This window comes from Channa argus, chromosome 4, assembly GCF_033026475.1.
Source record: "Channa argus isolate prfri chromosome 4, Channa argus male v1.0, whole genome shotgun sequence".
Classification (NCBI taxonomy): Eukaryota; Metazoa; Chordata; class Actinopteri; order Anabantiformes; family Channidae; genus Channa; species Channa argus.
Genome location: NC_090200.1, coordinates 12,326,818 through 12,341,693, shown reverse-complemented (window position 1 = coordinate 12,341,693; position 14,876 = coordinate 12,326,818). Strand labels below are relative to the sequence as shown.

Below are 14,876 nucleotides of genomic sequence, written 5' to 3'. Positions count from 1 at the left end.
TTACCCCAGACTATTGTGAACAAAAACAAATAAACACTTTCAGTTTGTGCTGTATAAAATCTGTCCATTTTATTCACATTGTGTACTTAACAAGGATAAAACATGAATAATTAATCATGCTGAATGTTTTCAGCCCTGTTGGCTCATACAGTTTATCGGGTTGTTTTGTATTAATGGTGCAAGCCACCAGTAAGGAAGCATAAAAATAAACACTAGCTTTAAGCTTCTGCAGAGGTTTAATATTTCACTTTGTTAGTGAGCAGTGATGGAGACTCGGTGATCTAAGGCACATTCTAGTGTACTGTGCCGAATGTAACTGCTGGAGTCTGCATTTAAATATGTCAGGACCTCACCCTGTTTTACTTGTCACTCTTTTTGGCGAAGAATCATCTTTGGGTGCACCACTTCTAAAAAGAGGAGTAAAGTCATTGTTTTGAAGACTACAGGGTTACCAGTTGAAGCCATGTGTTCCAATTTTACACATTTCTTAAATAAACACCAGTCAAAAAACTCTTATAGGGTTCTCATATCAAAGAAGATATGTAATCTTTTCTACCTATTGGTACTCAAAGCGCTTTACACGGCTTCTCATTCACCCATACAAGGAACCATACAAGTCACAGTGCATCCTCATTGACAACTGCCCAAACCTATACAAATCCCATATACTGTATGAGGTTCTGCTTTTGTGTAAATACATATATACTGAAAAAATATGAACTCAGAGATTTCAATCAATAATTAAGTTGTGCTTATCATATTCAGCAGTTTTGCTTTACTATTTACAGAAACACTTGTAATTTAGCACTTTAGATGTAGTTAAGGAGTAGTTAGTAATTTACAGTGCATAGGTTTGACAAATGGAAGTTTATTAAACATTTTTACTGTTTCTTTTTGTACTGGTACCATATCGTGGCTTTTTTTCATTCATGTTCAACACAGTAGTTTGTGGCAGCTATAGTTTTCTATCAATAGCCTGAAATGAAAGAATTTTACTTATTGGAAAAGGATGTGGCAATAAAATTACGAATTGCTTAAAAAACGAAACTGCTTAAAATTCAATCGGATCACTTGATGCAGGTTGACAAATGTTTCATTAAAGTCCACCTTCAACAATTTTAACTTGCTCCCCATGGCTTTATTTTAGCATGTAAATATACAATAATGCTTTTTAAACTTGTCTCTGACTACCCTCTATTAAAATATCTCTCTTCTTCTTGCTGAAAAATGCCTCCAGATGACATCACATGAAGAAAACCAGTTTAGATTATGTCATCTCATTTCTTACACTATGGATCGTGTTTATTTATTTATTTTTTGTGCTTTTGGCTTATCCCGTAAATTCAGGGTCGGATCCAGTGGATCCTTGTCTGCATGTTGAGTTGGCACAGTTTTTACGCTGGATGTCCTTCCTGACGGAACCCTCCCCAATTTTTACCAGGCTTGGACCGGCACTGCACAGCTGGGGATGGGAATGGGCTATATGGGGTTCAGTGACTTGCCCAGAGACATTTTGACATATAGCCAGGACCGGGGATCTAACCACTGACCCTGTGGTCCATGGACGACTGCCTTATTATGTTGATATTCCTAATGTTCCTAATTCCTAATTAACTCCTATTGATGAAAAACTCCTCCGAGTGATGTCATCTGAAGGCATTTTTGAGCCAGAAGAAGAGAAATATCTTAAAATAGAGAAGTCAGGGAGAAGTTTAAGCCTTATTGTATATTTACACCCTAAACTAAAGCCATGGGAAGCAAGTTTCTATTGTGTCTATTTTTGGTAAGCCAAGAGTTTACAAATTAACCCTATATTTTTTGCAGGATGCAGATTAAAATGGTGTTCATTTTCTGTCTTCAGTCAGCTCAGAAATTAGTTCTGTAAACAATGAACTGACCTTTAACATTCAACAGAGTCAACATGAATCACACTAATAAAAAAATGAGGTACGTCTGTGTTAGATTTGAGGATCAATAGACCGAAATGAAGGACACTCATATCTTGTGCTTGTCCTCTGGGATCAATGTATATGGTATCCTATAGTGTACACAGTGTCTGTTTGTTACTCTGTGTGCTCTTGATTTGGATTCTGCGATGATCTGTCACTGCTTTCTGGTGCTCGTATGCTTTCATCAGAAGTGCAAGACACTTCATTTTTTCTTTTTAACACGCTTTCTATCCAGTTGGAGCTATGTGGTGTCCTCTCAGGGGAGTGAGCAGAAGACACTGTGCTCATCCTCATGTTTTTGCCTGAGGTGATCAGTTCTCCATAGCCCTGTTGGTGTGAGAAAGCATAGGCAGAGCGACGGGAGCTAGTCCTACGTACTCGCCTCAGGTTTTGCGCCTGAGGTCCCTGCTTCTTTCTAGACTGTTGTAGATGACGAACCTGTAAAGATAGCAGTGGTTGAAGAAGTACATACAATAGTGATAAAAACCTAATTAAAAATAAACAAAAACTGTGTTCTAGGAGTACTGCACAAGGTATGCATTTAAAATACTACTTATTAGCAAAATATGAGAACCTATTCTGCAGATAATTTATAAAACATTACATTATTAGATAGTTAATTCAGATCTATATGCATCTTTATGTTGTTGCTGCTTGAGGTGGAGTAAAGTAAAGAAAATGTACTGAATATTTTCTCTTGAAATGTAGAAAAGTACAATCATAAAGTAGAATAAATTTGTACTTTGCATCCTTGAGTAAATATACTTAGTAACTTTCCACAATTGAATTACACGATTGTATATATGCATTAAAGTTATTGTACCTTGTCTGTGAGAGTTGGGTAGAGGTCTACTCTCACGAAGCTGACAGCTAAACCAGGCACAACACACACCACAGTGTTTAGCAGAATGACCAACCACACACTCTTCTCTGAGAGACAGTTACGGGCTGTGCCTGACAATACACACATTTAATTGTAGTCAATATCAATGCATCAACATTGATTCGTGTGTCATTGATATGTGTCTCTGACAACTTACCTATAAATGGGAAATTTCTCGGAAAGATGCCAAATATGCCATCGCTTTGCATTGCAAACAATATTGCAAAGTAGACAGTCAGACTTCCCCATATAAAGAGGTGATTGACAGCTGTCCAGTAGTTTGTGTCAAGCCCAATCTAGAATCATATACGTGCATTGTAAGTATATAATTTGTGTATTATAAATAGGATTATTTCTTTCTGTTTTTCCTCTGGTTATAAATACCTGTACACTCACGACAATAACCAAGGATGTTGCTATAGTTACAGCAAACGTTTGTTGGTCAGAAAAGAGTGAGCCGTCCTCTTTGACCATGACAGAGAAGGCTCCATAGGGAATAAAGAAGAGCAGGAATGACGTGCCCACCCCCTGTAGTGTGTAAATGAAAAACTGGCGTTTGTTGAAAAGAAGGTTTTGCTGTCCGGGTTTGTACAGGCTTGGATAGCGAAGGCTATTCTGGTCATTGACGTCCTTTAGGAAACAGACAGCATGATTATTATGTGACGTTTTTTTACTTAATAAATGCATTAGATGGGTTGAGACAAGGGTTGATAATTGAGGTGTCAGATGGTAAAGATAGTGTACAGTACAATAGGTTGTATACAGAGGTTCAGTTCAAGCAGATTGGGGGTTCTGGTCACATATAACTTGCATTTGGTGTATATAGACTGAACTACTTAGATACCTGTAGGAAGTATATTAAAAATGACACACAGTAAACGAGATCTACAGGAATAAAGTATTCACCTGTATGACTTGACAGTATCTTGAAAAGAAAAACAAAAAGAAAAGTATAAGATGGCTTCTGAGGTTTCCATTGGAAATTGCTAAAAAAAAAGGACTTTAAAGGATTTTTAAACATAAAGATATAGGTAGGTTCATATTAATTATATTCCCACTATTACGCTCTTGTCATATAATCAACAGTAATACCTGATCAAAAAGTCCCATAGCCAAGACTGGCAAAGATGTGTAGACTATATTGAAGAGGGTAATGAACCACTGGTCATATACAGTCTGTGAAAAGAATAATATTCATACATCATTAGCACAAAACACAAACGGGGCATCTTCAAAAACAATACAGGGCTTGTGAGAAATGTATATTATGGTATTTTTACCTGAGCTGAGAAACCACAGAAGAAGCCAAACCAGAAATGTACCAGTGTGAAGGCAAAGTTCTTGTAGAAGAAGTAACACAGGAAATTACACATGCGGAAGTAGGACCACCGTCCATGCACAAGCAAGAGCCGCTGCAGGTACCGGAACTGAGCGAAGCAATAATCGGATGCCAGAACAGCCTGCATCCCCTCCTGTCCACTGATTCCAACACCGATGTGTGCAGCTGAGGAAGAAATATTCACTTTGAATCGGCTCCATTTTAAACTACAACACAATACAATATCACTGAATATCATTGATGTATTTAGTAAAAAGTACAATTTACGATTTTTTTATGCTTAGCTCTGTGATTCAAGTCCGTGAGAGGCACAACTAGGTTCTACTGTCCTGTAAATGGGACTGACATATTGAACAGGGTGTTCAATGTGTCAGACACTTGGCTCAATGAGTGTCCAGAGATCGATCCTAAGTCTTACTCTTGATCATGCTGACATCATTGGCTCCATCTCCTATAGCCAAAGTGATGGCTCTCTTGTGCCTCTTTACCAGCTCCACTACCTGCGCTTTCTGCATCGGAGTGACACGGCAGCAGATCACTGTCTTACACAAACAGGCCAAGTCTAGCAAAATCTGCTCCAGCTGTGGCTCCAGCGCATGAGCCTGGAGGGAAAACACAAACATCACACCTGATAAGCCCACTGTTTCCATCCAATAACATCAACCCCCTGCAGTGGAAAAACACCAAGAAGCAGCTTAACATAACCTTTTCATCGAGCTGTTGTGCATCATCTGTTGAAGCAGCTCCTCTGTGAGGAACAAATGAACGTTAATGAAACCTTTAATAGAGCTGAGAGCGCTTAGTAACACATCAGCTCTCTGCTCATTACAGACTCAGCACAGTCAGCAGCAGCTCTGAGGATGCTACGCTCAGCAGCCACTGTTTAACAAAGTAAAACCTACATTCATTAAGCATTGAAAAACAAACACCAGAGGATAGAGTTTAACATAATGCAACATATTTTAAGCATCTTACCAAACTGTGTCCATTGATCACCAAGGCATATTCTGCAATAATGGTTTCTTCAAACACAGAGTCATCTGCAAACACATCTGCCTTCTCAATGTCTCCTGCAGCATTTCTAATTCGACTCAGGCCAAGGATGTGTTCCTTGGCCTGCCTGTGGAGACAGCAATCACGCATTGTTATTATGTTTATAGTCTATTTAATTAAGCTTGTACTGAACAAGACGAGGGATGAAATATTACTCAAAGGCAGAGAATTTGCAACGTTTTTCACAAATCGAGCCGTAAACAGAGAAGAGCAGGTTTATTTTGGGACCTGTGAAAATATCAAGCTGTGCTGTGAACATAGGTGAAAGGAAAACTGTGTCATATGTCACCTGAGCTGCTGCTGCACCTCTACTAGTGTGTAGCCCGAGATAACAAATACTTCATTCATGTCGTCTCGCAGCATGTTGCAGGAGTAGCCGATGTTCATCGCTGTCTCTAAAATGTCATATACAGTTTACAATAGTGCAGGTTGTCATAGACAGATAGATTAGTGGTAGTAGAAGTCATTCTTCTAATGAAAAAGATCATTTAGGTGAAACATGTTACCCAATTTGTCTCCTGTGAGGACCCAGATCTTGATGTCAGCTAGATTAAGGCACGCGATAGTTTCTGGGACTCCTTCCTGAAGTTTGTCTTCTATTGCTGTGGCTCCTAGAAGCTTCAACCAGGACAGCACTCAGTTTGTGCGGACACATGAGTTTGATTGCTTTAACGATGTGAACAAAAGGTTGTCAGTGTTACCATCAAGCCCTGCTCAATCTCCTCATAGAGAGCAGCCAGCTGATCCTCACGATTCTCAATTTCAGTGCTTGCGAACAGAAGCTTCTTCATCCACACTTCAAAATAATCTTCATCAAGATCTTTGTAAGCCAGAGCTAATGTTCGAAGCCCTTCTCCTGCAAATTCCTGCAGAGAAAACGGTTGAAACACATTCAGCCTCTGGTTATACAACACAATAAGGAAATGTACTAAATATTACAGAATTTTATTTTGCCATATCAAGGACACAAAAACAATCCAAGTCAAGCTGTTTATTGAAATGTGGATAAAAATATCAACACATGGCATTGCTGATCCTCGCATCTCAAACTGCTACAGGAGACATTAGTATAATGTAAGTGCACTAACGCTTCTCCTATTTTTTTCTGGCCTATTGATTTTTTGGGAGACTATACGAATGCATAGTGCAATTAGAGAAAAATTTAAGTAATGTTATCGGCTCAAAAAACACCCACGCTGAGATGTTCTGAGGTAGTGTACATGAGGTCTTCACTGGATGGGTCCAGTCGATCAAAGATAATGGTGTCAGCTCCTTTGGAGTAAAGTTTAATCTGGCCGTGTGGATTTCTCACTGTAGAACACAACAACACACAGGAAAAGATTATAACAGTAGTCTGTGTGAATTAGTTCTATCAGCATACAAATTCACTGCAGACTGCCTGTGATTAGGCCGTATTCTTTTCCTCCAGTGTGGATTAGTTCAAATCAATCATATTGATTTCATAGGTGTGACACTTCTATTGTGATGTACTAGTTAGCAATTGTACTATAATCAATACTTTTATTGTCATTTAATTTGATGATAATTTACTTGTCTGACAAAAACACTTAATCAATGCTGAGTAAAGATGTATTATGTGTGAAATGTATCCATTCTGTTCATACAAATGCCAAATGTATCCATTCTTCATTACACCTATAAAGGCTTTTTATAAATATAATTAATGTTTTGTTAATGGTTAATACAGTATATTGTTTACTTTAAGCTTTATAGAACAGTTAGAATCATTAATGCTAAATCCTATAGGTTATCAGAATGACTTTGTGCTAGTACTGACAGCCATGAATTACAGTTTAGATAATTCTTTTATATTTGGCGCTTTATGACATTTTCACATTTACTAATGTGCATGAAGAGTTGAGTTGAATACTAGCAATTGAACTTAGGCAGAACTAAAACATTGCTGTTATAAGTGAGGACCTAACCAATGACACTCATTCTCTTGCGCACGTTGTTGAAGTCCAGTATTGCCAGCAGCTTGTAGGTGACAGCTTTTCCCATCTCACACAATGTGATGGTCTCAGGGGTGCGGATCCAGAAGACAAACCCAAAGTTACGTGCCGCAGTGACCAGGGCTCCCTCATCAGGTGACTGCGCCTGGTACACCAAATGTCCTTTATGTAAAAAAAACAAACAAAAAAATAACATCAATTAGAAAACACAGAAATTCAGTACATTCAATTACTGCTGGTGTTTCTTGTGGATCACGTGCACATTTACCTTCGCTCTTCTCCTCTGGCATGACTGTGTGGCACAAAGCCAGCACTCTGAAAAACTCCTGCACTGCAGGCTGCTCCAGTTTAATAGCCTCAATCAGGGTGCTGTCATAAAACTTAAACTTTCTGTCACAGAGAGGGTTGAAGGAAAAGTCCACACAGGGTGTTTTCTATAAAGACATTGACCAACACCGTTTTCATAAGCTATAATAAAATTAGAGAGTTAAGAATATTTTGTTGTTTGGCTTTACTTACTTCTGTAATTTCCACCTTCTGGTCAAATTCATCATAGACGTCACCTAAGAGAAAATAAAGGTTAAGTAATGAAGTAAAAGTCTAGTCAAAGATAACAATAATACGGCTCCTCCACAGTTTTAATTTTAATTGCAGAATTCCATGGCCACTGAAACAGCGTTTTAGTCAGACTAATACTGACAGATTGCATTTGTTCTGGTTGGTTGGCAGAACTTAAATTAAGGCACATTGCACCAATTATTCTTTGGCAGGTGTTAGAAGTCATTCATGGATGTAAACCAGTCACTGAAGTTGTCTCACTCATCACAACGCCCCAACAGTTGAAAAAAATAGGGACATTCTATGTGAATATGATTAAATATGTTTTCCTCTGTCTATTGTATTTGTCTAACTATTCAGTAATATTGGTGTAAATTATTACAAAATGTAAACAGTTTTAAAAAATATCTGTGGTAAAGAGTTTTAAAGAACCCCATACCATATGTCTGTCCATTAATGGAGCACTTGCTGAACACCATGATGTTCTGGGTGAGGGTGCCGGTCTTGTCAGAGAAGATGAACTCTACCTGACCCAGCTCCTCATTCAGGGTGGTGGTGCGAGCTTCAGCTGCAGTGTCCGTGCGATTGCAATACATCTTCCGGTCCCAGTTAATAAAGTAACTGTGACCAAGCCGCAGAACCTCCACACTAAAGTTTCAAGCATTAAATCTATTTTGGCCTTGTAAGGGATTCATTTGGGAAATTAAAAGACTATTTCTCAAAATAAAATGATAGAAATATTAGTGCTAATAAAAAAATTTTTTTTAATCCTTACCTGACATACAGTGAGATGGGCACAACTGTGTTGAGGATAATGATGTAGGACCAGAAGGTGAGGAAACCAGAGAAAACAGCATTCCTCTGAAACTCATCCCATGGCAAAAACACTTGGAAGCTTTTACCAACCTGACTCTCCCAAATAATGTTTCCAATAGCCAAAATAACTCCCATACATACGAGCAAGGCAAAAATCTGAAATATGGAATTTTATATTCATTGCCAAAGCTGTTTTAACTTTAAACATCCTACACACTCATGTTATTTCTGCCTCTTATTAGACCTCTTCTCATGACTGTGTGGGTGTGTACAGATTACGTTTAATAGACAAATCCCTCACAGTCTGTTGGTGTTTTTGCTTGTAGATTTACTCTACATTTTATTATAATAAAACTCTAACTAAGCAGAAGTTGAATCAAATAGAACATGTCCTTTAAGAAACATTTAGCTGGCACTTACAGTACTGCAGCTTGCCTAAATCTTGTCCTATAATAATAAAAGCCTCTGCTGGAATTCAAATTATTTTTCTGTGCAAACTATAGCTCAAATGCACTAGAAGCAATGTAAACCGTACCCACAAAACCAAGGTATTCATGAGCTTGTCGATGCTCGTCCTTTTAAATTTGGTTCTTCCACAGTTCTGCATCAGTTTGGTTTGCAGCCCTGTTGCAGAAGCAGGAAAACAGCCATGTGTGTTGAAACATTAACAACACATTTATGAACTGAAAAAAAGGAAAAAACAAACATACACAGCTAATGGATGTGGAGAATTAGAGCATCAAAAAAACAAAAACAAAATCATACCCGCAAAGATGACCATTCCGAAGCACCACTCAGTGTTTCTGAGAACACAACCTCGCAGCAGCATTTTGTCATTATCCAGTGGGTATTTATTGTCTCTCCAGTATAAAGTTCCGGTAAATTTATCCAGTTTGTTGTTTGGTGGTTCACAAATTACTTCTCCTGGGGGACACAGTAAAAACGCATTCATACAACATCAGTCACTACTGCAGACATTCACTTGAACATCAAAATACAAAGAAATCAGTTTGAGGAGTATCACAAGTCATCAAGCCTAATGAGTCTGTGGATGATAAGTGTGTCCAGTATCACTTTACCATCAAAGTCCATCAGTTTTGAAAGATCTCCCAAATGTGAGGTGACAGTCAAGGCCTGACGAACCTTTAGATTTGTCTCTCTGTGTGGGGAGAAATTGGAAATATGGCGACATAGAAATTACAAATTTCTCAGTAATCCAACTGTAAAGAAAGACCACATTCACTTTAAAAATCATCAGCTGCATGACTCATTCTCACAGTTTCCTTCCTCACACAAATGAAACTGTGTGTTGTTTGTCTCAGTTTGGTTTCTTCAGTGTTATTTTACATAACCAGTGTAGCACTTACCCATCCAGCTCTGCAGTCTCAATATAGCACAGTCCATAGGGCTCACTACTACTGAGAAGGAGGATGTCTGCCTGTGTGTGAAACCAGTATGAAACACTCAGTAGTGAGAACAAGCAATAAATCCATCTCTGGGCCACTAACTCTGTAAGAGACATCAGCAGCCTGTGAATGTCCCAGAAGAAATATTCCATTGTTAACCTCTCACTGTTTTCTGCATTATATCTGAACCTCGAATGTATCCACAACATGCAGAAGCACACATTACTCACAGCAACAAACTGATTATTCTCTAATTTGATGATGTCTCCCACACGAACGTTCATCCATTTCTCATTCTGCAAACTAAAAAAAACATCACAAAACACACTTTTAATGAAACCAGATAAATGTCCTTGAATATACAGTAATGTGTTCCTTTTTCAGAGGGAAGCAAATACATACCTTCCTCTGATGAGAACCTGGGACTGGCGGTTGTTGACCTGACGGTCGCTTTTATGTCGGAACTGGAATTTAGGAAAAGGTTAAAAATGTACCTCAGCAGAGAGAGGAAGTATTAGGGAGAGCTGTAAGACTAAAATGTTACACTGACATAATCATCTGTGGCGTCCTTGACAGCAGTGATTACCAGCACAAAGACCAAAGGCACGATGGTTGTGAACCAGGACAAAGAGGATATTTCTGGGATTAACTACGTCGAAAGAGAAGCAGGTTAGCTCACTCAGTTTCTATAAATATCCCCTCAAAAACCAACATTCCTAAAAAATAAATTGATGATTTCCACCACTCACAGAGCTTCTCTCACCTGCAGTATTAACAGCACTAAGAAATAGGCATTTGCGACCCTCTGGAACTGCTCAAACAAGTTGATGGGCAGAAAGGTGAAGATGTTGTACTTTGAAGTTTTGATGCTATTGTCCTGAATAATGACACATTCAGAAAAAGCACTGATTAAATAATTCGGCATCAGCTTGCGGTTGCAATCCTGAGGTCTACTTACAGCATAGAACTTCTCACTGTAGTCCCGTGCATTGGCTTTCACATGGCGTTCTTTCTCTACATGCACAAAACACTTTATTAAAAAACATGTTAAATACACACCATTTAAATAAATATAGTTTTAACTTAGTTTCTTTTTTATGTACAGACTGTCAGAGAAAGCTTTTGACTTATGTGTACACTTCTGGATTTGTTTCCTCCTACTTCAGCTTTAACTATTGTCCAGCTGCATGAAGTTAAAAGCAGTTTTCTAACAAGCTTCATATATTATGTAACAGAGCACATCTATATTTGTCTATTTAATATCACACTATCGTCAGTGTGGAGAAGCATGCAACAAAACTTCACAGCACATGATAGAAAAAACAGAACAGTGGCAGCATTAATCAAAAACTTTTTCTTTTTCTTTTTTTTGTCAGCTTATGCCGTGAGTTCAGGGTCACCACAGCGGACCATTGTCCGCATGTTGATTTGGCACAGTTTTTACGTTTTTACTGTGGTCCGTGGACAACTTCCGTACCAACTGAGCTACAGCCGCAAGTTTATTCCAGGCACCAACACATTTCACTAGTGGAAGGTGAGATGCCACTAAAAGTTTGGCCTACTCTTCAGTGTTAAATCATACTTTTTTATACTAGTAGTCAGGTGTCTGTAGCAGTAAAACAGAATCCACATTTCTTGGTACTGCACCAGCACAGTCGCTAACTTTGCCTTAATCCACTGAAGCAAAAAGCAGTTTGACAGCAGATGCAGCTTTGCTAATAAACTGTCCAGGAGTGAAGACTTGATTTGACTTGCTGTGGCTCATTACCAGCCTTTTAGGACATCTTACCTCCTCGTTTTACTCGTTCGGTTTTGGGTCATGGCTCTGATTGCCTGCCTAGCTAAACTTTTCTTTGAACAACACGATAGTAAACTAATGTTTTTAAATTATTAAATTATGCTATTTTATCTACAACCTGTTTTCTTTAGCTGTTACAGTGACACTGACTCTTAATTTACCTTGTACAAGAAGAGACTGGCCTTAATTTAGGCCACACTTTTGCACACGATCTGTCTCGCTCTCAGGCATGTATTACTTCTGACTGAGCTTGCTGCCTAATTTCTACCATTTTCTACAACACTCTTGTTCTGCACTTTCTTAAAGTGATGGAACTCATAAGACACTGATTAAAACAGATTGTTGAAGCAGCACAGTCAGAAACTTCCTAACTTGTAATCCCTGATATGGGTAAAGCTCTTTATGTAGTCTGTTGTTAATTTACCCTAGTTACATGATCACGGTGATCTTTAAAAGTTGATACTACCTTCTTCACCTAACATCTTTCTGGGTCTAAATCATAGTTTTCATTGAAAAAAAAAACAGACGTAAGAATGTCCGTGGTACCTGGACTCCTGTCATAGCTCTTATGTTAAAGTGGTGCATTAGAGCTCCTTGTCATGCTTGGATACGCTTTTGTAAACAATTGCAATAGGAACACAACAGCATTTACCCACAAACAACACAATAAAATACCAGTCACCTGCGAGATAATGAAGCCATTTATCAAATCACTCACAAAGCAGCACCCGAAGCAGCACAGAGCTACATCTGTTGTTTCTAAAAGAGGTTAAACCATTGTTCAATCATGAATAACACACATGCACAGACCTGAAATAGGATAGACCTCCTCACACAACACACTGGCCTAGTATTGCGAATCAGAAACTGTGGCAATTAATTATTAAGCAAGTATCTTGGTTTGCTTAAACATGTATTTAGAATATATGCAGATGCATATATATGTATATATGTGTGTGTGTATATATATAAATGTGTGTGTGTGTGTGTGTGTGTGTGTGTGTATATATATATATATATATATACACACACACACACACACACATATATGTGTGTGTGTATATGTCTATATATATAAAAACATAGACGCACAAAGTTGTCTATGTTTTTACACAGAAATTTGTGAAGGACTATTCTGGTAATTCCGCAGACTAAACCTACAAGTCTGAACAGTGTACAATTATTCACAAATGCTTCAGGAAATAAATCAGACCCGTTTTTCCTGCATCAATACAGGAAGCTTTTAAATGGTTGGTTTTATTAGCTACGAGACATCTTTCATCCCAAAAGGATGACGACACAGATATATTGCTCGGGGAACTTGAATACCACACAAAACACAGGTCAGCTCTGAGGTCAGCTCCCTCTGAAAAGAACATACCAATCACAGGATGCTACAAAACAAAGACATGACCACACACACCAACATATTGTATATCTGCTTCAGAGAGGAAAACAGAGGTCTGTCTCCTGCCTTTAATAGATACATAAAATTAATTATAACAAAAGTCCATAATTTATATGCTTCAATACTGCAGCGAGTTATTGCACAATTGTTAAGATGCACCGTTCCTGTACCATTTGATTGATGATAACCTGGATTTCTTTTTTTGGATCCTATTGTTTTATTTAACTTAATAATTAATTCAGAATAAAGAAATTTTCATCTTACCAACATATTTATTTCTTTCCCAGAATGCCATCTTCTCCTGGGACCTCCCAAGGGTCCTAAAACACATGCGGAGAACCCACATATAACCAGTGGAAAGTGTGGAGCAGCATTTTGCAGTGGGACAGTAGTGGAGTGGAGGAGGAGTGAGTCAGAGCAGAGGATGTACCTTGGTGTTATATCTGAGGCAACACAGTGGTGTCTTGTTTCTTTTCTGTTCAGACAAGCTTTATTCAAAACGTATGTGTATGTATCTGTGGGTAAATCCCCAGTGAAATGTGTCTCCTTAGCAAAAGGTCCCAGGTGATCAATACAAAGCTGGGAGTGTAACTTGAACAAGATGTAGCTCTTTAATTTTTTAAAGTCACTGAAATATAGTTTCCTTGCATTTGTATTTAGTACAGAAATTATTAATTCTGACATAATTTTGAAGTCTGTCCACATCACTGCCTGTTCTTACCTTGCACAAGTTTGTCACAGGCGCAGCCTTGTGTTGTCTCCATGTATCCTGTCATTCAGTGGTCAACCCCTTATTTCAAGCACAACATTGTGCACGTTTCTCCACAGTAAATGCTGTCCTCATCCTGAATAAAACCACCAGACATAGATAGACTCATGTAAATGAATAAAGCAGCTGCGACAAGTATGAAGAAGAGCCTCTGACTGCAGACGGTATAGAAAATGGTGCAGCCAAGAAACGGCAAATCTGTGGAGGAACTGTGATACTGAGCAGGAATGAATAATGATAATCACTCACCGAGAGCGTCGACATGGAGCTGAGGCTGGAGCCTTCATCGGGGAAATGCTGGCTCGTGGATGCATGTGTTTGTGTGTGTGTATATGTGTGTGTGTGCTACAACAAACACCCCTCTCTCTCTCTCTCTCTCTCTCTCTCTCTCTCTCTCTCTCTATGTGTGAAAACTCTCATGACTGATTTCTTTTCCAACATTTAAACACAATCAGAAGCTTGATGTTGCTTTTTCCTTCATTATGACATTTTGAATTGGCTTAAATTATGCCACACACCTTTTGACTATATAAACTTAAAAATAAGTTAAAAACTAGAATTACCACGTTGAAGTGCTATACCTCCACATACCAGCCAAGTTGCAATTTACATGCACATCAGTCCAGACTTGTATTTTAATCAGCTCAAGAGGATGTTTGAGTCAGATGGGGAATCTGACTCGTGCATTTCTGAGATATAGCAATGATGAGAGTAAGATAGACATGAGTTCACTGTGACTTTGACCTTTGACCACCAAATTCATATCAGTTTATCTTCAAGTCCTGTTGGATGTTTGTCCCAAAATTCCATCAAGGTGACTGAAATTACAGTCACAAGAATGAAACAGTTTTGAGGACACAGTTACCTTGACCTCTGACATCTGACCTGTGATCCAGGTTTCTGGTAAATTTGAAGTTTCTTCAA

At 38.5% G+C, this 14,876-nt stretch overlaps 1 protein-coding gene across 4 annotated transcripts; it reads right to left on the bottom strand.

Annotated features, from left to right (window-relative positions):
• Positions 1 to 45: 45 nt before the first annotated feature.
• atp8b4 (ATPase phospholipid transporting 8B4) lies at positions 46 to 14,308 on the bottom strand. Of its 4 annotated transcripts, none has more exons than XM_067502013.1 (28): positions 14,202 to 14,308; positions 13,905 to 14,028; positions 10,936 to 10,991; positions 10,741 to 10,854; positions 10,528 to 10,626; positions 10,380 to 10,441; positions 10,208 to 10,280; positions 9,939 to 10,009; positions 9,651 to 9,730; positions 9,337 to 9,495; positions 9,107 to 9,195; positions 8,531 to 8,727; positions 8,195 to 8,403; positions 7,717 to 7,760; positions 7,466 to 7,631; positions 7,171 to 7,359; positions 6,420 to 6,535; positions 5,926 to 6,090; positions 5,731 to 5,842; positions 5,514 to 5,619; positions 5,147 to 5,291; positions 4,590 to 4,773; positions 4,113 to 4,336; positions 3,925 to 4,008; positions 3,217 to 3,462; positions 2,990 to 3,128; positions 2,773 to 2,903; positions 46 to 2,387 (listed from the first exon to the last, which is right to left on the bottom strand). In XM_067502013.1, the coding sequence occupies exons 2-28, from the start codon at positions 13,957 to 13,959 to the stop codon at positions 2,064 to 2,066; spliced, it is 3,639 nt and encodes a 1,212-aa protein (XP_067358114.1). In that variant the 5' UTR covers positions 13,960 to 14,028; positions 14,202 to 14,308; the 3' UTR covers positions 46 to 2,063. The 4 variants fall into 4 exon arrangements, with proteins under 4 accessions (XP_067358114.1, XP_067358112.1, XP_067358110.1 ...); XM_067502011.1 differs by lacking the exon at positions 14,202 to 14,308 and adding an exon at positions 13,448 to 13,503 and having other exon boundaries at positions 13,905 to 14,026; XM_067502009.1 differs by lacking the exons at positions 13,905 to 14,028; positions 14,202 to 14,308 and adding an exon at positions 13,448 to 13,670.
• Between the last annotated feature and the right edge of the window lie 568 nt (positions 14,309 to 14,876).

Excerpts from the sequence above, each read along its gene's own strand:
- atp8b4 (XM_067502009.1), bottom strand. The coding sequence starts at position 13,529 with ATGTGGGTTCTCCGCATGTGTTTTAGGACCCTTGGGAGGTCCCAGGAG. Across the intron at positions 10,992-13,447 it reads GGAAAGAAATAAATATGTTG|AGAAAGAACGCCATGTGAAA; the intron begins GTAAGATGAAAA and ends TTGTGCATGTAG. Across the intron at positions 3,463-3,924 it reads CTATGGGACTTTTTGATCAG|GACGTCAATGACCAGAATAG; the intron begins GTATTACTGTTG and ends TGTTTCCTAAAG.